General features: G+C 34.5%; 1 protein-coding gene across 1 annotated transcript in view; it reads left to right on the top strand.

Annotated features, from left to right (window-relative positions):
• Positions 1-23,904, top strand: part of LOC139697800 (protein SPT2 homolog) — a 37,930-nt gene that overhangs the window by 6,242 nt on the left and 7,784 nt on the right. Inside the window, exons 6-8 of the mRNA XM_071596645.1 lie at positions 1,859-1,985; positions 5,205-5,347; positions 6,991-7,145. Coding sequence (XP_071452746.1) covers positions 1,859-1,985; positions 5,205-5,347; positions 6,991-7,145 — 425 coding nt within the window. The remainder of the gene's footprint in view (positions 1-1,858; positions 1,986-5,204; positions 5,348-6,990; positions 7,146-23,904) is intronic.

Here is a 23,904-nt window from a genome sequence, read left to right as displayed (position 1 = left end):
CAGTACATTCATGCATCTGTGATTCTAAAATGTTTGCCATGAATTGTTATCTTTTAAAAATTCATCCAACTTAGTCCAAAATTCATTTCTTTTCCAGAAAGTTAGCTATGCGTTGCTTTGTAAAATACTTTTCAATGCTTGTTATGATAGAAAATTAACTCAAAATCCTCTACAAGACAATTAGCAATAAGCCAAGCTTAACAAAAATTATTCTAAAACACCAACAATAGGTTTCTGGGGTTAACAATCCTTAATTTTTATTTATAAGTCATGTTTCAATAGGAGTCATTATGATGATAGGTAGCTCAGCATAGGAGAGGGGATATGTGTATTGCTAAGAAGCCAAGCAAAAGTAGCTGATTGGAAAGTTAATCTTACTTGAACGAAGGCTCAAAGATTTGAGATTTCCTGAACTCTGAATTTTTGCTTACCAAGAATACTAGCCAAAAAATAAATTTATCTCACTTCAGAATTGAAAACACGCAATTATTTCACCATTTTCTTCAAAATTTTACCGGGTAGTTTTACTAATTGGACAATTCCTTTATAAAATAAGGGAAAAGAATCGATTTAATAAGCATTACTAATAAGGCCTTAAGTAAACTTAAATGACTGCTTCTGCAGTAGAAAAAGCAAGTTAACATTAGATATCACAGAATCACATATAAAAAAATGCATTCAAAATTCACTTTGACAAAGTAATAACTATACAGTGTAGTTGAACCTAAACTTAAACAGACTAGTAATACAAATGTAATTTAAATGCCATATTTGCCGGCAGTTAAAACACCCTCCCTTTTTATACACGTTTTTAAGAAGTTTACATTTTTCATGAATATCTCTAATGATATATTGTACTAATTTGTTGTTATTTATATTTATAAAAATGTAATGAGGGAAAATTGTGGTTAGGTTTATTTTCTATACCAATCTCCAAATCCAGAAATTCATTGTAAGAGTGAAGAATCATGAAGAATCACTTGAAGCCTCTTCGTCAGAAATAGTCTTCATGTGAAAAATCATTCTCGGTGCCAAGCATAGTTTTTAGAGAAATGTAAATAGACTCCTTAGCATGCTTTAATATATTCAGTTGTTTAAACTATCAGTCATGTAACATAATTAGCAAATTGTGATATAATTGCTAACAATTTTTAATATTTATTAAGTTCATATTATAATTTAACTTGATACTTAAAAATTGTTATTTTGTATAATGCCACCTTTGTATGAATCTGCAGATAAGTGATTTTCGCCAATGCACTATGAGAAAACATGTTATATTGATAATAAAGTTGTGGAAGTAATTGAAAGCATTTTCAAAATTTGAATCATGGCTAGTTTCTTACATTTCTCTTCAAATTGGCTTCCCATGAGGTTATGTTATGATTTGGTAGTTGCTTATCTTTTTTTTATTCTGTTTCATAATTATATTGAGATTGTTTTTGTTTGTTTCCATATTATCTTATCAATTTTTAGTGAACAATTTATTACATCGAGCATCTTGAAGTTACAAATATGTCTATACATGCAGATACATCATCAACTTGCTTAGTTTTTAGTGTTTTCTTTTATAACCTAGAATGCCTTTTGAGGAGAGGTAGTCAGCATCAATAGTAGTCAACACATGTTTCCACAAATCTGTGGAAAAGTACGAGTCTTTCTTTCTTTTTTAGTAATGGATATTAAATACTTCCACGAAGTGAAGCCTGAAACAATAGAATATAAACACATGTTTTGTTTCACATCCAAAGATTATGAAAATGTTTTTCTTCTCACTTCTCCCTTTGAGAGAAATTATGACAGCACGTTCAGCTTAATTTGTATTTGTATAAATTTATTTGTTTCTTTTTATGCACAGAGATGTACTTGAGAAAGAGGTACGGAATCCTAGTAGAGATATGCCCCGTGAGAAACCAGAACCAGAGATCAAAAAGAAGAAGAGACCTGTTGCTCCTCCCCCTATGAATTTTAGTGATCTTTTAAAGGTATGTTTGCATAATTTAAGTCACCTACAGACTGAAAACGGTGAACAACTCATGGAAAAAGTCTGGAATTGAACAATGAGACCTGGAATGTGGGGAATTCCTACTTTTTTTTTACCAGGAAAGAGATAGGTACTGGACAGTCAAAGGAAAAATTACTTTTGTATTTTCTTCATTTGAGTTTTCTTTCATTTAATAATTTTTTAACTAGCTGCTTTCAATCTTTTATGTGTTTTACCTCAAGGTAAAGAATTTTGTGTCACATTTGTGTACTTTGAAGGAGCATTCATGCAGTTGATCAGGCTAATTGAGTGCCATGCTGGGATACAACTTCTTACCTAACACACTGCTACAACTGAATCATTGTCTTTAGGTACTACTCAGAGTGGAAACTCCATGGTGGATATATACTTCATGATAAGAATGTTTTCTTTCACAAACACTGAAGTGCGTACTGATATTCTCCTGTATTATTAATTAAGTATGTAGTATTTCTCGAGGAATAAATATCATTTAAAACTCTTATATGTCATTCTGTTATTCAGTTAATTTTCAAAAAAATGTGACTCTCTATTCAAAGCCAAAATGAGCTTGCATCAATAATTGTTTGCATGTTTGTATTTTATGAAAGCCAGTGATTTACACAGTAAAAAGGTGTTATGAAATGGTTAACTTTCATCCAGATGCTTCATCATCATCACTGTTTCATTCCCAGGATTGGTTTACTGCAGCCCTCCATTCTACTCCATTTAATGTCAATGCCCTCAATCCTTGATTCTTTCTTTGTTTTATGTCCTTCTTAATTTGTCCTATGTACGTCTCTTGGTCTTCCTTGTGGAATCTCCCCTTACAATTTTCCTTCTATTGTATTCCTAATTAATCCATTTTGCCTCAATGTGTGTCCAATCCATCTATTACTTCTTTGCCGTAGAGTTCTCCATATGGTCCTATTCACTTCTGCTCCTCTATATACTTCCTCGTTCCTCACTTTGTATGTTCATTCAATCTTCAGCTTTCTCCTCCAGCATCATGTTTCAAAGGCTTCTATTCTTCACTGGTCCACTTCTCCAATGTTCCAAGTCTCGGAACCATAGAGCGCTATGCTCCACACAGAAGTCTTGACGAATTGCTTCCTTGTTTCCAGCCTTAGGTTCTTTGAACATAGTAATTTTTTTTTTTGATGAAGTTCTCTCGGGTCTTCCACCGGGTCAGGGGTTCCATGTTGGCCTACGTTTCGATGCCCGACTCGTGCATCGTCTTCAGGGATGATATTCATGAATTTTAGTGATCTTTTAAAGGTATGTTTGCATAATTTAATTGCATCGTCTTCAGGGATGATATTCATCATCCCTGAAGACGATGCACGAGTCAGGCATCGAAACGTTGGCCAACATGGAACCCCTGACCCGGTGGAAGACCCGAGAGAACTTCATCAAGCAGATACACCGGGAAAGCACCAAATCTTACTTCAACATAGTAATTGTCTCTTTTTCATGGATGCGTTCTTAGCTTGGGCTATTCTTCGCTTGATGTTGGCCGAACTTCTTCCATCCCATTTTGTGCTGCTGCCCAGGTAGATGAAGGATTCCACTTGCTCTAGTTTCATCCCTCGAATTGTGATATCTGCATTCAGCTTCTCTCTTCCATACACAAGGATTTTAGTTTTCTTCTTGTGGATGTTCATATTATATTCCCCCAGTACTTGGTCCATAGCACTTAAGAGTTGCTTGCAGGTCCTCTCGCGTTTCCACCACTACTGTGATGTAGATGCTTAGAGTAATAAAAAATCCCAATGTAAGATTCAAAAACTCAAATTGAGGTAATCTCTGAACTATAATCAGGGTTTTTGTTTAGGGGAGCCATCAAATTATTAATACTATTTGGTGTAATTCATTATCAATCCATGAATGTCTATGCTACGAGAGAAGATGCTGTATTATATGTGACTTTGGTGGCTTCCATGAGATTATAGTGGTGAAATGTGATGGTAAAATTGGTGGCATTGAACAACAAATTTTCCACGAAAAAATCCTTGAAAATCTGGAAAAAAACTTGAATTAGAAAACATCTAATTGCTGGCCACCCTGTAGAGTACATTTTTGGTGGTATATCACCTGTTCTTTCAGAGACTTCTTTCCTTGGAATTATGAGGTATACATGCAGTACATTGAATAGATAGATAATTAATGAAGCATAGTTATATGCTTTTCCATTTACCTCTGTAATTTTTAAGTATTTTTGCAACTGAAATATTTTGAACTGCTAAATTTGATGTTATTATTATTTATTTCATAATATTTGTCTGACATCCTGATGCCCCCGACCTTCCAGTCAAGTGCATTAGCTAATAATACCAGCAAACCATCCTCCTTTAATATGATTTCCTAATTGGATGCAAAATAGATTTTCCTGCCTTTTGTGTAATTGTGGCCAAAATAATATATATGTACGCTGGGGGCCGTGACTTAATAAGCAATATGTCTATTCGTGTCGCTTAGAATGTAAGCTCAGCATCTAGTTTGTGTAAACCCTATTTAAAGAACATAGCTTAGGTGCATACTTATTTATGTAAATGGTTTATTTGCCTAAACAGTAACAGTACTTGACTCAATAAGGGTTTCCTTTTTTTGTCTATTGTCATTGATCATGGTCGTGTAGCTTGTGGCACTACCTTATTTCGGGTTGTTTCCATTTGCTTAAGATGAAGCTACTGTTGCATTTATGTGGAATTTTTAGTTATTTTTGATGGAGATGATAAAACTGTTTAAGGAATTCCATTATAAATATCATGAACTTGAGTATATTCTTCGGGTTGCGGTAGTCCAGGGGGTAGAGCGTTGGACTACTAACCGCAGGGCCTGGGCTCAATTCCCAGGCAAGCCTCTCTTGGCACCTGCAGCTCCACCCAAGATATGTGATTCTTCCTGGGAAACCATAACCGGCTCAGGGAAAGGCATTGGCCCCCCTACCCTGATGTGTGTATTTCACATGCCATCGGGCTTAGTACTGGATGAACTCTACCATCACCTACCAAACCAACCTTCGCGTTGATTACTGTGTTTATGGTTTATGGTGTATATTCCATAATGGCTTTCAAACACTGCCTTAGGTTGAGCTGTATTTACTGTTTATGATACAAAGTAATGTCTTTGAGTTTACACGGATAGTTGTAAGTATTTTTCAGCTATGTCCTGATTTTAAATGCTCTGAAATCATTTAAAGGTTGCTGCCCAGAAACAATTTGAACCAATCAAGGTAGAGAAGAAAGAGGTAAAAGAAGAAGATGAGAGGCCAATGACTAAGAAGCAGAAGGAAGAATACTTACGTGAGAAGCAATATCGAATGAAAAAGGAGGAGATGGCCAGGTAATGTTGCTACTTGAGTCTATTGCGACCATTATACATATAAATTCTTATGTGAATTAAACCATGAATTTAAGTCCTACAATCCCTTCAGTGTAGTTTCATTCCAGTAGCGTCTTTTAATTCAGAAAAATGTGAATGTGAAAAACGCTCATCCACTACTAAAGAACTGCAATAAATACTGTGGTAAAAAGTATAAAAAATGTAGCATAGCATTTTAGCAAAGTGTTCATGATGTAAAGTTAACTGTTCTTCATGCTTCAGAAAACTTTATTAGTACACTAAATAAAGTATTGCTCCATTTTGGCTCTTCATTTAAAATGGTTTTGTCATTTATCAGATTATGTAAAGTGTTATTATTATTACAATAAATATTATTATAGATTGTGCTCAGCATCGTATATTGCTGTAGCTTAAATAATTTTTGTATGTCATGAAAGAAAGTTGAAAAGGGAGTTTGATTTGAAATTGGTTGAACCTTTGTTTTGGGTAAGACAGAAATACAGAAATAAGGATCAATTTTTTTAATATAATGATTTTTTATGTTCATTGTAAATTACATTGAAAACTGCACTTTGACAAATTTAAAAAAAGTTAATTTTACATGATCAATTGCAATGTTGCAATTGATCATGTAGAATTGTGTTGACCATTATGAATTATTTTATTTGAATAATCATCTTTCAGTATTCTCTAAGTTATGCCTGATAATTTGATCATGCAAAGACATGGGAATTCACTTATATTTTGGCTAAATTTTTCCTGTGGGAACAACCCAGCAGCTTTTTTCTGAAGGGCCTGGATATTGTGACAGTGATCCAGTGTCTTGATTTCAGAGCTGAAAACCACTCATTAGAGGTTGCTTACCAAAGAATAGCTGATCATTCCCCATGATATTCTAAGAAATTTTCAGCTGACACTCATCTATGTTTTTTTGGGATATTTATTTAGAGATAAATTACAGATTCAGGTGTGATGTGGTGGAACTCTTCCATAGTAACGGAGATGAAGACTATTACAATTTTCCTTTAAACAAACATTTATTTAAGACCAGTTTCAATGCATTACATCATTTTCAAGTGACTTGACAATGAATTTGTGCATCGAAACGTCGTGAATAAATTTTTATTTTGTGGAAAATTGAAATGGTCTTCATCTCTGTTATTATTCATTGTGAGATTCCATTTCTATTTCATGATTCCTTAAACACAATAATTTGTGGAATTTTATGAAATTTACTGCTGATTTTTTTTGTGTTATCATTATGGGATATGTTCCTATGTGACTTCCTTGCAGGCACTAATTGTTGTAATTATTTATGATTACTGAAAGAGTGTTCCTATTTATTATTTATTTCACTGTAATCTGTCATCTTTTGGGAATATAGAACTTGTATTTCTATTAGAAATTTTTGTTTGTCATTATTTCATGCTTGATTGATTGAAGAGTCCATCATCAGTTCATATGGGACAAGTAAGAAATATACTTGACCGTGGTAGTTCAAATATGAATGACAGGAATATTAAGATATAACTTCATTGCAATAAATATTATTGTCTTGTGGTTAGGCTTGGGGACAACTGTTACCAATGAGTTAGTTAACATCTTTATTTATCTAATATCTTAAACATTCTTTTGATTTGAAGGATGGCGGCCAATAAGGGGAAAGAGAAACCTCATCAGAGTAATTCACCACAGCAAGTGCAGGAGGAGGCAAGAAGCAGCCCAGTTGCCAAGTCACCCTCTGTTCCTCGCATCCCAAAGTTGAATGGTGCAAAAGCTGCTCCCGATTCTAATTATAGTAAGCTAAAGGCCAAATACAATTAATGCATGTTGTTTATTGTACTAATACCTATCTTAACACTAATTAAATCCTGAGCCTAACGCTATTAGATGGCCAATGGATCATGAACTTCATGCTGAAAACAAGTGCAGTTTGTATTTAAGAAATGTGAATGTTTATTTGGCATGTTTTATCATTCCAAAACCAGGAGTGATATAAATCATATGAGCTGTACATATTGTAAAGTATTGGTGTGCATCATTTATTTCATTCAACCAGTTTCTCAAATGGTGCAAAATACACAAGGTTTTTATTTTTACTATACTTTTTTTGGGACTTGTGCATGGTTAACCCTATTTTCATTGCAACTTTATCAGATGTACACTTACTAACATATGAGGTGGGGGAGCCATTTACAGATGGCAGTATGGTATCCTTGTAATATTAATAATATGAGGTTTATTACAGTGACAGTTAACTTTTAATGTAATGCATGTAGATATTAGAAACAGAAAGTGCTTTTGTTTCTCTCGGAGTTGTGTGTGGGGTATCTGTGATGAACGACATACAACGAACGATACATACAACGATGAATGACATCAGTTGTTAATTTTTTTAATTAAAGTGATACATAGGCAATTATATACATTATGCAATGTACTTTACTATTTATATATCACCTAGTATTTATATAAATATTAGTGTGGTGGCTTTGTAAGTTTTACATTAGGTTGGCTTACATTTTTTAATGGTAAATGGTAAAACCTATCTGAAATAGCACCAGCATTAGCCACCAAAGGGACTCAATCAAAACTCTACTTAGATGACATATCACTTACTCCGCTCTCTACTGAGGATCTGCCTCTACTTCTTTGTACATTCTCATTCATATTTATATCTAAAGGTATTGATCCATTAGTCACAAAAGTTTAAATTCGGTTACTCAAAGCTCAATCTATCAATCTCAAGAATCTAATATCTTCCCTTTTGCAACCCTCATTTTGGGCTGAAATATCTAATCCTTGATATTTCTGGAGGAGAATTTCTATTATTTTCCCTTATTTTATGTTGCTGGAAAATTCATTGTATTAAGGAGTTCCCAATCCATCCCGTTCACATGTTCCATATATGCAATGCTCCACATGGCTTATTTCTCTCTTGCTACTCTCTTTACTTTTTACTGATCGTTTGATCTTCATTTTCCTTTTCCAGCTGCAGTTTTTGAAGCATTATATTTTCCTCTTTATCTGATTTTCCATTGCTCTATGGCTGTGATCCATTGATAACGAAACAAATTGTGAATTGCAAAACGAAAGTACTGCCTCCACCTTGGCCAAAGCCAACTTCTTTCGCTGTAATATTACCTTGTACAGATTATACCAATCACAGGAATCTGTTAACTTCTGGCTATTCTTCAATATCGTTTTAGTTTCATGTCTCTGCAAATCATATATTCAAATCTTATTTTATACTTTCAGAGTCAAATTTAGTTTTAGATTATATGTATTTAGAGATTGGCCAAGCACAATTTTTTCAATGTTCAATATATTAGATTCAAGAATGATATTGTGCCTTGCCAGTCAAAAATGAGTATTAAATAATACAAAGATACAAATTGTCCTTAAATTACTGACAAGTTGAAATTTTAGGTGGATATCAGCATCACAATATTCAGTTTTTTCATATTTTAATGTTGACATTCAAATTTTCAAAACTGGAGAACAATTGAAATGTCATATAATTAGTATTTCCGTCTTAAATTCCCTAAATAATGGCATTGATAACTACTTCTGGTATCAGGACAAAGGATTTCTAGGGGTGTGCAAAGCAGGATCTTTTCTGGTAAATTGCATCATGAATCGAAAACTTAAGAATTCTCACTTTTGGAATGGCTCACAATTTAAATCAAACTAGTGTTATGTGAAGGCTTATTCTTCAATGGCTATTAATTGGTCAAATTTGGCAGCATTCCACTTTAGGAAGAGTTATACATTGAGTGAGTGGCCAATCTTATAAAATGGCATACTACAACCACTTAAAGCTTTTTTTCCCTAATGTTAAATTTTAATTTGACTTTTATTGAAAAATATGGACATTTTAGCAGAGATAGAGATTATGCCACAGTTCTCATAAGCTATACTACTCCAAGTGTGGCATCCATTGCTAAAATACGATGGGTATATAAATTCCTCCTTCAATTTGTTGCCCAAGATGTTTCTGCTGGTCAGGATTTTATATTTGATTATATAAAAAAATAATAGCAACTGATGATGGGTTGGTTCCACGTTTTTTTGATTAGTGTTATTGTTCAGGACTAAATATGGTTCTTAGTTGTTGTGGTTCCAGTGAATGATAGTTATGGAGGGCATTGGGCTATCCACAGGTACACTAGTAAATGTAAGCTCAATCGTCAAAGAAGTCACCCATTTTCTAATAATGTGATGGTAGTAATTGAGAAGGAGGTATCGTAGAATTATTGAAATTGATTGATTTTGGGGTATATACCACTCTCCAGGCTATTATGACCTTATTGCCTATGGCAATTTGTACAAAAACATCTTAATTGTTATTGATTTATTAAGAATTTTCCTTTCAGTATTTTGATCAAATATTTTATTTCATTTACTCTTCTGAAAACTTTCCCATAGTTAAATTTACTGCTAGTTAATCAAACACCTGCAATTCATATGCATCATAATTATGCAAAAAAACAGCAGTGGAGGTTTATGCATCCAATTTAGTATCAATCAGCCTTAAAATTCATATCAACACCATTTCTGTACCTTTTTCATAAATCTGGTGGTATTTTCTTTAAGCCATGCGTTAGTTCCAATGATGCCGTTCACTAGTCTCTGCTCTCTCTCTCTCTCTCTCCCAAAAGCAAACATTCTTCAGGGACCATAATTATCGCATTACTATCTTCGAATTCTATTGTATCATACCTGAAACCATGCAATTTGTTTGCAGTGTCGTAGGGTCCAGTGCAAGAGCCTGCCAGAGTTCCTAATAGAGTTAGAAAGTTAGTGTTCTTGAAAAAACTGTTGCTTTTTCTCTTAATTAAATAAAGCACAACACATTATTAAACTTGCCACTAATTTATGATACATTGTCAATGTAGTCCCTACAGTTTAGCATTATCTTGGGTCATTCATGACTGGGTACAAGTCATTTGCCTTAACAAATGCATTGACAATCCCTTCACAATCCAAGGCATGCACTAAATACCTACTGTGGATTAAATGAGTGAGAACTAAGCACAAATAACTGCAATTGCAAGTGTTCATCAATTATTAATTAAAGACATATTGTGTGCTATTTAAATGACATAGCTGTGTGTAGGTAAGATTCTTTTGTAATACTTGGAACTTTGCTAGACAAACTGTTAACCATTTTTCCCCAACCATTAGATACATGAGTTACATGTCTCATGTGGTGCTGCTGTGAAACTTGAATGTCGCTTAGGCTAATGGGGATGTCACCCCTCTGCTAGCCCATGCATACATTCTCTCTCTCCTCTCCGATTTTTGTTTGGGACAATGCCATGGTGTGAGAGATTCATGAAGAGAAATGGTATGTGCATTCGCACATAATTTACAATAGCACAAAAACTGCCACTTGAATGTAAAAGAAAGGTTAAGGCAACAACTCATGATGTCACATCAATGGGAAGAATGAAGCGGCCGCCAAATGTTAGTGTTTGTTACTGGAAAATTCTCAGCGAAAAGTTAAATGTGAGACTATCATAATGTCTTTTTAAGAATGTGAAGTTAGCAATGCACTACTTGGGAGGGAAAGTGAATTGTAACAGAGGAAGTGATAACCCCAGTGAAAATATCTATGGAAATGATTTAGCAGCTGTGATAATTAATTTCTGAGATTCTAAGATAAGTAAGCATTGATGTACGGTTAGCTGCTAAATTTTTAATATAAAAATTTCATTCTCTTCCAATTGAGTGTTAACATCAAATTACTTTGATTCTTTTCTGTCTGAACCTAGTATTTTATGTAAATCCTAACGTGAAAAATCAGGGTGCATCTTCTGGGTCGGGAAATATGGTATGTGGGAAAGATAGACCAAGCACTTGAATCTTATGTTAATTGTATACCAGCAGTTCTACTTTTTTAGTTGAAAAAATAGCATATTATATAATTCCATCCTCTTATTATTCTCCTGCTCAAATAATCGTTGCCATGTTGTCATTAGATAGAGTCCAATATTGGATAACTTCAGCGTTTTATATCATGATTTTGATAATTATTAATCACCAATATGAAATACCTTACTGTCATCAGAAACTAGGTCACTTATGTTAAAATATCATAGGAATTCTTCAAAAACATGATTCACCTCAACTGTATTAATCTATATTTAAATAATTTAACGTGTCAAAATGGATAGGAATTTTTATCCATTCTGTGATTTTATGTTGAAATAAACCTTAGAAATTCTTTAAAATCTTATTAGTCAACTTCAATCCATATCCATGTGAATGTATCAATCAATATCTACATGATATAACATAATAGAGTTTAATACTAGAGTTTGTGCTGATCTTGAGATTATACAGGACTACAATAATAATAATGCATTTATTTGTCCAGAGATTTGTTGCATATTCATGCATACACAAATATAGGACATGCCAGGTATGAACTTCACAATTTTAGAAAAAATTCAATATATGCACATATATACATACCAATACACTACTATAGTTACATATTATTTGGTTAAACCAAAATTGACGTGTAGTGGCAATTCCAGGTATTCATTTACAGAATATTATATTTTAATAGGTTGAACAGCTTTTTCTCGAAAATAGGTACTTTTGTTTCATATTTGATTTTATGGGGAAGTTTATTGAATAACCTTAAGCCCATTGCTTTGGGCCCATTGAAGAGAGGTTTACATGGTGCATTGCAAGGAGCATTGCTCATAATTGTATTATCCTCTTTTGGATTTTGAAGATTATGCCCACATGGGTAGAGGAACCCCAGAAGAGGGTACTAAAAGTAATACGAGAATAAAATTCACCGTAGTAAATGGAAAGAAAGACCTCTAAATTTACGGAATGTCTAATATTTCTAATGAGGAAGCATAGGGAACTTAACTTTCCATGTAATTTTAAAATGTGTTCCTCCCAAGACATGTTTCTATGCAGTACAACTCCCAGGAATTGGGTCCTGGAATTTTGGGGAATGCTTACACCTGCTGCATCTACTGAGACTGCAGTGGAAAGTTTTTATTAGTGAAGTAAATCAGGCTGGACTTGTTAAAATTGGGTTTTAGGAAGTGAAGAAGACACTATTAATTGAAAATCTGAGCTACTTCAGCTCTTCTTTCAGTCAAAGTGTCTACTGAGGAGGCTGACACAATAATATTTGTATTGTCAGTGTACAGTAATGAGTCTATTCCCTTTATGGACATAAGCTTATCAGGTAGAGCATTAATATAAATTAAAAATAAAATAGGGCCTAGTACAGAACCCTGGGGAACACCCAGTATCACTTCTCAACCAGGCGATAAAAATTTGGAGCCATTTCTTGAGAGCTCCACATGCTGATGCCATATGATTCAATCCATTTGTAGGATGTGCCTCTTATACCATAACATTTCAGTTTATACAAGAGTAGCTAATGATTGACACAGTCAAAAGCTTTAGTGAAATCAAAATATAATCCTGATGTTTCAATTTTATTATCCAATCCTAAAAGTATTTGATTCACTGTTTGTTCAGTGTTTGATTCACTGATGGCTGTTTTAGCGAACATTGTTTTTCTAAATCCATGTTGAGATGTGGATAATAGGTTATATGTTTCAAGATATGATACTAGAAGATGATAAAAATCAATTCAAATATTTTCCCCAACTGGTTCGACAGGGATATTGGTCAATAAGAATTCATTGCCATTTTGCAACCTTTTCCTTTGTATATTGGCATGATTTTTGCTGATTTAAGAGGGCTTGGGAAAATTCCAGTTTTTATGGATTCATTAATTAAGAATAACAGCTGATCTTTAATTGTATTAAATGGCCTTTTTATAACTATCCCTGGGATGCCATAGAGGACAAGTCAAAAAGGTCCGTATCCAATTCTTCATTAGAACCTTACGCAAAGTCTAGCATCACAGAAGCACTACACTAACAACTTCACATGAGAAATTTATCCCTCGTGTTAACACATAATTTTTTAAGGTTTAAATTATTTTACTTGAATTTTAAAAATTCTCATCAGCATGACTTGATTTGTTCATAGAAACGGTAATAGCTCATTTTCCTTGTGGTAGGTCTCTTTGTTGTAGAGTGGAGTGTGTTTTACTGTTGAATGGGTGTAATGTAAATGTTTAGTTTTATATTCAAGAGGACTGTATTTTACCATTTTGGATGAATATATTTTTATCATTCATACAAAGTTGGAAAATATCAAAACATATCATTCAGTGTGAAGACTTTTTGCCAACCACCTGCATGTTTTTTGCTTCAAATGCTGTCCTTCTGGTAAAAAAATTTCTTTCTAACAAAATTAGTTTACTAGATATTTCAGACAGGATATGATAAATCGTATATATGGCAGGCCGCAGTGGCAAAAGAGAAGTATTCTTGTTAACCAAGTCAGAGGTAATGGGTTTCATTTGTCTAGATGAATTCTTTCCACCCAGGACTTGAGTGTATATGTTCATCTATGTTATTAATTCATGTTACAATCTATTATGTGCATAATTGGGTTATTAAATATTGTGCATGAAATAAAATGATCATTAAATAAGAAATACAGAATTCTTCTAATAAATTATTTTTGCCACCACTTTCATTGTTTTACATCATTTTCCATGGTCAAGATGTAACCTTTAAACTAATAATGAGGATTGATATCATCCATTCGTATGAAAGTGGACCATTTTTGATCAACTCCTAGTGCTATGCCAAAATTGGGAGAAAAATTATTTTTTTTGTTTCAAATTTTTTGTTGCACATAATCACCAAGTAATCAAGGAAAACTTCTAAAAGAGATTTTCTTTTTGCTTCAATCATTATTTTCAAATCTTAAGAGGCCATTGTGTCCAGATATTGAATATGACCCTAACATGTCATATGTGCCTCCACACCATACACCTGTATATTCTGCATAATGATGTTCCTTGCTTTCTATACTAATTGAATTAGCTTTTTTATGGTCATGCTGATATCAACCAGGATTGTTGATAGACTTTCAGTATAGCTAGTGTTTCTGCTGCTATAGCAAAGGCGATAAATTTTAAATCACTTATTTTTTAATTTATGGTAACCTTTCAAAGAAAAACATTGATGCAATGTATATCTTGAAATTTATTTTGTATTATTAAGTTATGTTAGTGTATTTAATTTAAAGTTTTTCAGTTCTCCCAAAAATTAAACTGAGAACTCTTGCTTTGCGGGTAAAAATATGCATAGTGGTTTCATGAAGTGAAAATAGTACAAACAGTGAAATATTTACTGTGTCCTATGGAGATTACTATGATATTTACCAATATATTAATTAACAATATACTCATTTTGTATAGTTCAATTAAAAGATTTTCATTGTAATTTATTGAATGGCTTTCTTATGCCATATAAATATACAGAAATGCTTATTCATTAATGGGGTTAGTTAATTGAATTCACTTCAAACTATTTCAATTACCTTAATCCATTTTTTAGTCCAGGGTGACCATACCAAAATATACACAATCCAGTATACTATGAGCTAGAGAATTATATAATACATTGCAGGAACTTGTGTTTGAAAAATGTGAATTCTAATGATAAAATCCTGGTTCAGTGATGTTTTTGATGTAATATCTTGCACTTGAAGCTCAAATTTGATGGTTATCAAAAACCACTCTTAAATCCATCAACTTTGTTTCTTAGTCTGAAATAGCTGCACCTATTAGTAATGCACATGTTTGTATTAAAATGAAGCTGATTTGCTAAACTCCATTCCATCAGCTTATCAATGTCCTTCTGAAGTAGTGAAAGATCTTTACCATCTTTAATACTTCTGAATAACTTAATGTCTTATTTGAAGGTTGGATGCCAATAGGCAAATAATTAATAACTAAAAAGGAGTGGTCTAAAACCGGATTCTTGGAGTATACTTGAAGTAATAAAATACAGTTCAGATTTAGAGCCTTTAAAAATGGCATAGTATATTCTTCCTTCCTAGTAGAAATTTGTTAATGGGTTGAAGTTTAACACTATTATTACCAATATCATTACTCTGTTTCAATCCAGCTGAGTTTAAAAAAATGCCCAGCTTAGTAGAATGTCATCTCAAAAAGAATTGTTTTTAAAATAAGAAGCATTGTGACCTCGCATTATTAATGCCTTTTCATTCAATACAGTAATAGAAAAAACAATGATTTGAAATTTTTCGTATACACCAAATGAGCTATTCAACTGGAAATAATTCACACAAATGTACACCCTACCATTGTGATTCATGTTTATTTTCACTCTTAGGTTTTCATTATTTCTTTCTAAATGCCATCATTTTCCTTACATAAATGCACCCAGTATAAGATACACCCATATTTTCACATGTGGACTGTTAAAATTTTCTTATCACATTGTATAATATGAAACTTATGACCCTCTGCTGTTCTGCATCAGAGGGATAATGCCATTGGAAAGCCATACCACTTGTGCTTAATCTCTCCCCCTTTCCTACCCAATGCTGCACAATGTATTAAATATATATCTACGTCTACAAAATACGGCGCAAGTCACCGCAAGGGCATGTGGCAGAGGGTTTTAGGTCACCAGCCATGCATGTCCATCAATATCAACATAAATATGCCCCAATCCACCAAAAAGGTGTGTGGCAGCGGGTGCAAGAACCAGGTACAATGGGTAGGCGATAAGGAAGGATATGGGAGAGAAAGGGGAAAGGGAAAAATAATTAGTAAAAATCTATCAATAACATGCAAATCTCAATTTACCAAATGGGTTAATTCACCTAAACACATCCCAATCACGTCACCTGTACAAAAATATTAGTTTGATCGCGCACTTGAAAAAACTTAAATCAAAAGAAAGAAAGTAATTACATCAATATTTAATAACAGGATAAATATTTTCAAATCTTGCGAGAATACTGTTAAAAAGATAGATCGATTAAATGAAAAAAATAACATGCAGGATATCGAAAAAATATATACACTACTAATTTTAAATATATTCTACGCCAATGATGTCATATCAAATGGTATGAAGAAATGACCAAATTTTAAATTTAACTGAATTTGATCAAATATGGATTAAAGAATCTTGGAATTCTATGCCTTTTTAAGTGAGGCTTTGGATAAAGCCATGGATGCATTGGTAGGGCTGCCATGGATGTCACCAAAGATGCCATACTATGGAATGATGAATGCATAGAAAGTACGGAGCAGAAAGGAGGAAGAAGGTGATGATTTTAGAGACTAAGTAAGCAAAATTAATTTGCAAAATATTCATGTCTAATGTTTTTTTAATCAATTAAAGACTGTGACTTTCAAATTGAAAATTTCAGTTTTTGAGAAAGTTTAATTTTAATTATTATTTTCAAACAAATTTAAATTAAATGTAAAATTTTAGGTAGTTGAAGTACCGGATTTCCTGGCCCTTAAGATGCACTGGCAAATGAGATACACCCTAATTTTTCATGTCGGAATCAGTGAAAAATGCTTGGTTCAGAGAAAAAAGTATGAAATTATTTTTATGCTAACACTTATTATGAAGAAAACTCAGTGTTAGCCCAATGCATATTAAGTTTCATGGCAGCGCCACATTTGGGAAGTAGCTAAATGCACTATGGTGTATATATTTACTATTTATTTGGGCATATTTTTAGGAAATACTCTCAACAAAATATTAATACTCTGTTGTTTACTACTGACTCAAAACAGTGATATCATAAAGATACTACCGGACCCCTTGGCGCCTTTCGTAAAGAGTAGGCTAATGCCGACGCCGGGTTTCTCTCCACCCTTCATCCTTTCCTGTCCTTCCCCTATGGCGCAAATGACCTTAGCTGTCGGTCGCCTCCCCTCAAAACTACTACTTGATCAAAAATTTCCCGGAATTTATTCAGAAAATTAAAAATACAAGTTTATTCATCTAAATCTATATTGTCCCCTTCAAAGTAATCCCCATCGACTGCAACACACTTATGCCAGCGCTTGATCCAATCCTCGAAACATTTTTTATATTCGGTTTTCGGTATGTCCATCAGTGCTTCCTGCGATTTTTCCATTACTTCCTCTCGGCTGCTAAAACGCGTTCCCCGTAATGGTTTTTTAACTCGATTGAACAGAAAGAAGTCACAGGGAGCCAAATCAGGTGAATTCGGTGGCTGTTGGATGGTATTTGTTGCATTTTTCGTCAAAAAATTACGAATAATGATAGCACTGTGTGACGGTGCGTTATCATGGTGCAAAATCCACGAGTTTTCTGCCCACATTTCTGGTCTCTTTCGGCGAATTGCTTCACGCAAACGTCTCATAACGCCCAAATAATACTCTTTGTTTACTGTCTGGCCTTCTGGCAAAAATTCATGATGCACTACACCGTTGTAATCCATGAAAACCGTCAGCATTGCCTTCTTTTTTGACTGAAAACGACGTGGTTTTTTTGGTCTCGGCTCATTTGGTGAACGCCATTCACTTGCCTGATATCTGGATTGCGTGTCGTACTCATAAACCCACGTCTCGTCTCCAGTAATGATCCTTTTGATGAATGTGGGATCGGATTCAGCCTCGCAAATCATGTCTTTTGCGACGTCAACACGGTCTCTTTTTTGCATGAAATTGAGGTCTTTTGGCACCAACTTTGCTGCTACACGACGGAAACCCAAATCATTAACCACAATGTCTTGGGCGGATCCATAGGCAATGTTCAAGTCCTCCGCTATTTCTCTGATGGTTAATTTGCGGTTATTGACCAACATTTCTTTTACTTTATCAATTTTTTCACCGACTTTCGATGTCGATGGTCTGCCACTGCGTTCATCATCTTCGATTGACTCACGACCACTTCTGAACCGCTCGTGCCACTGGTAAACGACCGTTTTTTTTAGAGAATCGTTGCCGAAACACTTTTCCAACATTTCCAACGTCCGTGCGCCACTAAATCCGTTTTTTACGCAAAATTTAATACAAGTTCGTTGTTGCAAATTTAAATCCATTTCTGAAATTGTAAAAAATTGCCAACACACACAGAGATTGATGTACTCTTGGCTACGTAACTTTTGCAAATGTCAAGTTATGACACTAAGATTTAAAGGGAATATCAACAACAGATGTACCAATTTAACAAAAAAAAACAGAACTCAAATCGGAACGATGGGAGCGCCACACGGTGGTTATTCCGGGAACTTTTTGATCAAGGTAGTATGTAATAAGGGCAACCATTTTATTTGTCTGATGCGGGAAAATATATTTGACTAGCTGACCCAGCGAACTTCAGGACAATTAACAATCAATGAACAGTTTAGTTACACCATTTATAAATCATGAACGGCTGTACCAATTTGAATCATATTTGACTTGTTATAATATTTTGTATGAGGAAAAAAATTCTATAAAACTACAAAAATAACTATTACAATGGCTGGTAAGAAGGACATTTTCTTTATTCAATTTATGCATATTACATTCGGGTTTATTCTCTTGAGCACCTTCTCATACACAACTTTTTTGTTTTGTTATCAGGAGCAAGAACAAATGAAGCGGATGGTTTACTAACACATGAACATGCCTCATATAATTGACTATGAGAAACAAATGGGTCTTCTTGATTCAGACCACAAACACTCGATTGGCCTTGTGATTTTTTTATTGTCATCGCGAGTGCAACATGAATTGGAAATTTAATTCATTTAAACTCAAAGGACATATTGGTTGGGATCGTGGGTAGCCTTGGAAAGAGAACTTCCTCATATTTGAATTTTCCTTTGAGTATAGTCGCATGAATCACATTGATCATCAGTTTTTTTATCAACAAACACATTCCATTGTATAGTTTTGGTTAGTTTAGGTTTTTGAAGCATCATGACTACCGAGCCAACCTTCAGCTGTAAATTGTGCGGTGGTAAGCCAGGCACATCCACGGAGTTTAAAAACTCAAATGGATAGTTGGTGACTTCGTCTTTGTTTGTTATGCAGTCAATAGATTTGAATGAATGCAGAGTACCAACGATTTGATTCTGAATTATGAAGGTTAAGTCATCCACATCTTTGTTCTTAGCCGCCAAAATTGCTTGCTCACTCAACCATTTGTGATTTTTGTGGTTTCCAATGATGTTCGGGAACGCTTTGTTAATGAGGTCATCTTTTGATTGAACAAAATTGAAAAATTCCGAGGAAATGAAATCAATCCACTCAATTGGTCGACAGGAGCATGGCCTTTATTGATAGTCAAAAATTGCTTGGAGATATCGTCAGCAGATGGATCATTTAACAGTGCAACTCTCATGTTTGTTGTCAGTTGAAGGTTCTTCTCATAGCACCACAGATTTGATGATTTGAGGCAAGCGTTTATCTCATTGGCAGCAGTCGATTTTGGAATGACTGGCAGTGTTTGGTGAAATTTGCCACACAGCAAAATCATTGCACCACCAAAGCATCTCGAGTCATTGTGCAAATCTTTCAATTTCTGGTCAAGTGCTTCGACAGCACGTTTGTGTGTCATCATGCAGTCATCCCATATGATGATCTTAGATGCCACTAAAATTTGGCCATTGCGGACTGTTTCAAAATGTTACATGTCACTTGTTCAGAATTTTGTAGGTGTAATGGAAATTTTAATGCTGAATGACCCTTTGGACATCCTTCCAACAATGTGGCTGTTATGCCAGAAGAAGCAACTGCTCTATATCCAAGCAATGTCCAATCAAGCATGAACAGTGGCCAAAAGCAATGATATGAGGAATGTCTTCCCAGTTCCACCAGGGGCATCCAGGAAAAATAAGCCACCAGTTCCATCATCAATTGCCTTCGTTTATATATCATACACTTCCTTCTGTTGGGGATTCAACAGGGGTACATTCGTTTGAACTGATTGGTCTAATTCATGACGATCTTATTCACGTTCATGTTCCTATCTCGATTAAACACGTCGCTCTTTCCACCATCTGGTGCTGGCATTCCTAACTTCACTAATAAACTGCCGCACACAAGGTAATATATTTCTTCAATCAACAGCAAAGCCTGGTTATGCATCTTCTCATTTACCTCAATCTTGAGATTTCTTGAATTTACACGAATTCGATGTAAAATATCTTATGACATGTTATCCTTGTATTTGTTCTCACGTGGATCATTTGGAGGTCACGTGGATTGGATGGGAGGCATGTGGGAAGAATGATATCAAATTATGTGCGTATCTGACTTAGAGATGCAGAAATAGTTATCATCCATTGTCATGTCCCAATGATTATCGTTTTCAAGCAAATTGAGCTCTTGACATGCAGCACAAAATGTTGGGCACACTACACCATTAACAGTTCATAGTGATTCAAATGATGTTGGCCCTCAAACATTCACCAGTAACAACCGCAAATACTTGTTGAAGCATTCATCATTCTTCGGATGAACTGTGTAAATACGGCCAAGAGCGTAATTAGAATGCACATCCGGATGACCAGGAACCACGACACCTTGGTTCCGACGTTGAAATTTCTTCAATGAAGCGATACGATATTTTATGATACAATATTATGATGTTATACTTATATGATTAAAATTTAATGGTTATTCTGCTATTCTGGGCTGAGACAAATCCAAAAAACTAAATATGAAAATCGGTACAGCCGTTCCTGAGTTATAAATGTTGTAACTAACACGATTTACAACTTTGTTTTATGTATATAGATAGTAAGTATTTTTTGAGAAAATTGGCTTGCACCTATAGGTCAAAGTTATATCCATCGCATAAGGTGCAGGTAGATTTTAAAGTGCATTTTGAAGTAAAATAAGTGCATCTTATGCTGGGAAATAAGGTATATGTAAAAATTTCATTAGGTATCCTTTAAAGAAGTTATCGTTGCTCATTACATTGTTTGTTTATCACCATAATTAATACACATCCTACCTGTTTGACAGAACCATATGGCATAAATGCATGTTATATATGGAAAGTTAAGGTACTTATGCTGATATATATACATGTAATTGTATACTTCTCTGGGCATTTACTATCAAAGCATAAATAATATACACTAGAGTTTGTTGCTTAATATCTACAAAACTCAAGGGGTAATTTAAAAAGTAATATAATTTTCTTATAGAATTTTTCCATGCTGTGTATTTCTAACATTTCTTATTTTTTCCAGACATTTCAAACTTAAACGCATGAGAAGGAGAACATAAAAGAACCATTATTTTTTTGAGTTTCATGTGGTGTTCCCTCATTTTATTTGATGATATTTATCTCATGATCGAAGCATTCTCACAATCAGTCCGTAAACATTAGCTGAGCATTATTTACCATTACCTACAAAATTATTGCTTTAAAAATTTCAAATATGTTGGCTGTTAATGTATGAGCTATATTTAAATTTTTGAGTGAATTTTTGCCCTGGTTCTATATGAAGCATGAGGATGGTTAAATGCTTTACATGTTTGAATTCAGGTGGCACCTCATGAGTTGCAAGGCATGGAACCACTTTGCTGCCTCCATTTTTGGTTTTCATGTATGCATTAGGCATTAACAGTGCCTTGATTATCCAAGAAACCTTAAAGGGGAACTACAAAACAAGAGATAAGATGAATCCTCCATAGGATCAAATTCATCATTGCATAATCATTTCAATAGTTGGCAGACCCTCACAAATACAAAATCTTTGCTCTGATTTCTTTGTATGCATGCAATTTTAACTACAGTAAAATGTAAAAAAAGGAAAGGCATATACCCAAATAAGTTCATTCATGACCCACTACCCATAATTGATATGCAAAGAAAAACCATTAATATAAAGAATAGTCTATAATTCAGGGTAGATTTTTTTATGGATCCATTTCCTAAGCACTGCTATTTCTAAACCCCACCTCTTATGACTAAAAATAAATACTCTAAACCCCACATTGCATTAAACCATTCCTCAACTTCACACAACTCCTGCCTGACTTCAGTCCTTCCAACATGCCTATCCCTTCCTACCTTTACTTTGTTTACCCAACATTCTCTCCACTATCAGTCTTCAATATTCCATTGTCATGAAAAAGAAAATGTGTGTACGGAATATTTTTAGTATAATTTTTGACCTTCTATGCATATATTATAATGTAAACAAAATGAAAGCTATGATGTTTTCAAGAAAGAGGAAGGCTATTAAACATGAAAATTTGGGGGAAAAAAAACTAGAAAAAGTGGAACCTCTCTTGGAAATGTGTTGGACCTAGATAATTGAAGTAATAGGGCCATAAGAAGAAGAATTGCATTTGAGAAATAAGCTTTTACAAGAAGAAGGGAGTTATAAATGAAAAAGAAACACTTTGTTTCAATCCACCACTTTATTACAGGTACGACTAGTTTCGACGCTACGGCGTCATCCTCAGGTACAAAGTTTAAAGTCACAATCATTGTATATATACCCTCTTCTGGAAAGGTGGGGGAGTTGTGGGAAGAGGGGACGGGGAGGGGAGTACGGGGGTAGGTACGAAAGAATGTGGGAAAGGGTAGGAAACACCAGGAAAAGCGTTAGTGAGTGGGGGGGATTGGAAGGTGGCTCCCCTCCCCTCCCCTCTCTTAATCCACCTTCCAATCCCCCCCACTCACTAACGCTTTTCCTGGTGTTTCCTACCCTCTCCCACATTCTTTCGTACCTACCCCCGTACTCCCCTCCCCGCCCCCTCTTCCCACAACTCCCCCACCCTTTCCAGAAGAGGGTATATATACAATGATTGTGACTTTAAACTTTGTACCTGAGGATGACGCCGTAGCGTCGAAACTAGTCGTACCTGTAATAAAGTGGTGGATTGAAACAAAGTGTTTCTTTTTCATTTATTAAAATGAACTTCCACAAAGTTGAGGCTGAAACTATTGAACTAAGAAGGGAGTTGTTGACGGGGACATGTAGCAATAGCAGTTAGCAGAAAATATTCATGGAAATTTTGATATGGACCTTGGTTTTGTGTGGTATCGAACCTTGGTCATTAAGAGGATAGGCATAGATTGATGGCATTTGATGTGTGGTTGTGGAGTAGGATGAAACAGTTAAATTCTAAGGATAGGAAAACAAAAAAGGAAATACTAGGCATGTTTGGGGGAGAAGGGATTGTAAACCCAAAGGAGGTAGGAAAGGTGGATGCAGAGCATTTGATTGGCAATGAAATGTTGCCGAGGATAAAATGTTAGGCAAGCGTGGTAGGGAAAGGAAAGTAATAGGCATGTGGGATGGAATGTAGGAAGCCAGGAGGAATGTGAAATGAATGAAGTTTATTGTAGTGTAGGGTATCAAGGTGTATCATAATAGGCAAGGCTAAGAAATGAGGTGCTCAGTCTTTCCAGCCAAACCTACCTTTAATGTTAACTACCAAATGAAAACAATATGTTTTATAATGAGTGCGTAAGACTAACAGACTTATATGTAATTTCACTCTCTTGTGAAAAACATTTTGATGTGGTAAGAAAATACCCACTTCAGAGGTTATGTTGCATCAGATTTGTTTCAGTTTGGTTCTGAAAGAATTGATCAATAAGCATTTTTTCTAAGGTTTGGGGGGGGAGTTCCAGATTTTAATGAGGATTGATAATAATAAATTTTGATCAGTAGTG

The sequence above is a fragment of the Hetaerina americana genome, unplaced genomic scaffold (assembly GCF_022747635.1).
Source record: "Hetaerina americana unplaced genomic scaffold, ioHetAmer1.1.p SCAF_8, whole genome shotgun sequence".
Taxonomy (NCBI): Eukaryota; Metazoa; Arthropoda; class Insecta; order Odonata; family Calopterygidae; genus Hetaerina; species Hetaerina americana.
Note: the sequence above shows the minus strand (reverse complement) of the source record. Positions and strands in the feature narration are given on the sequence as shown.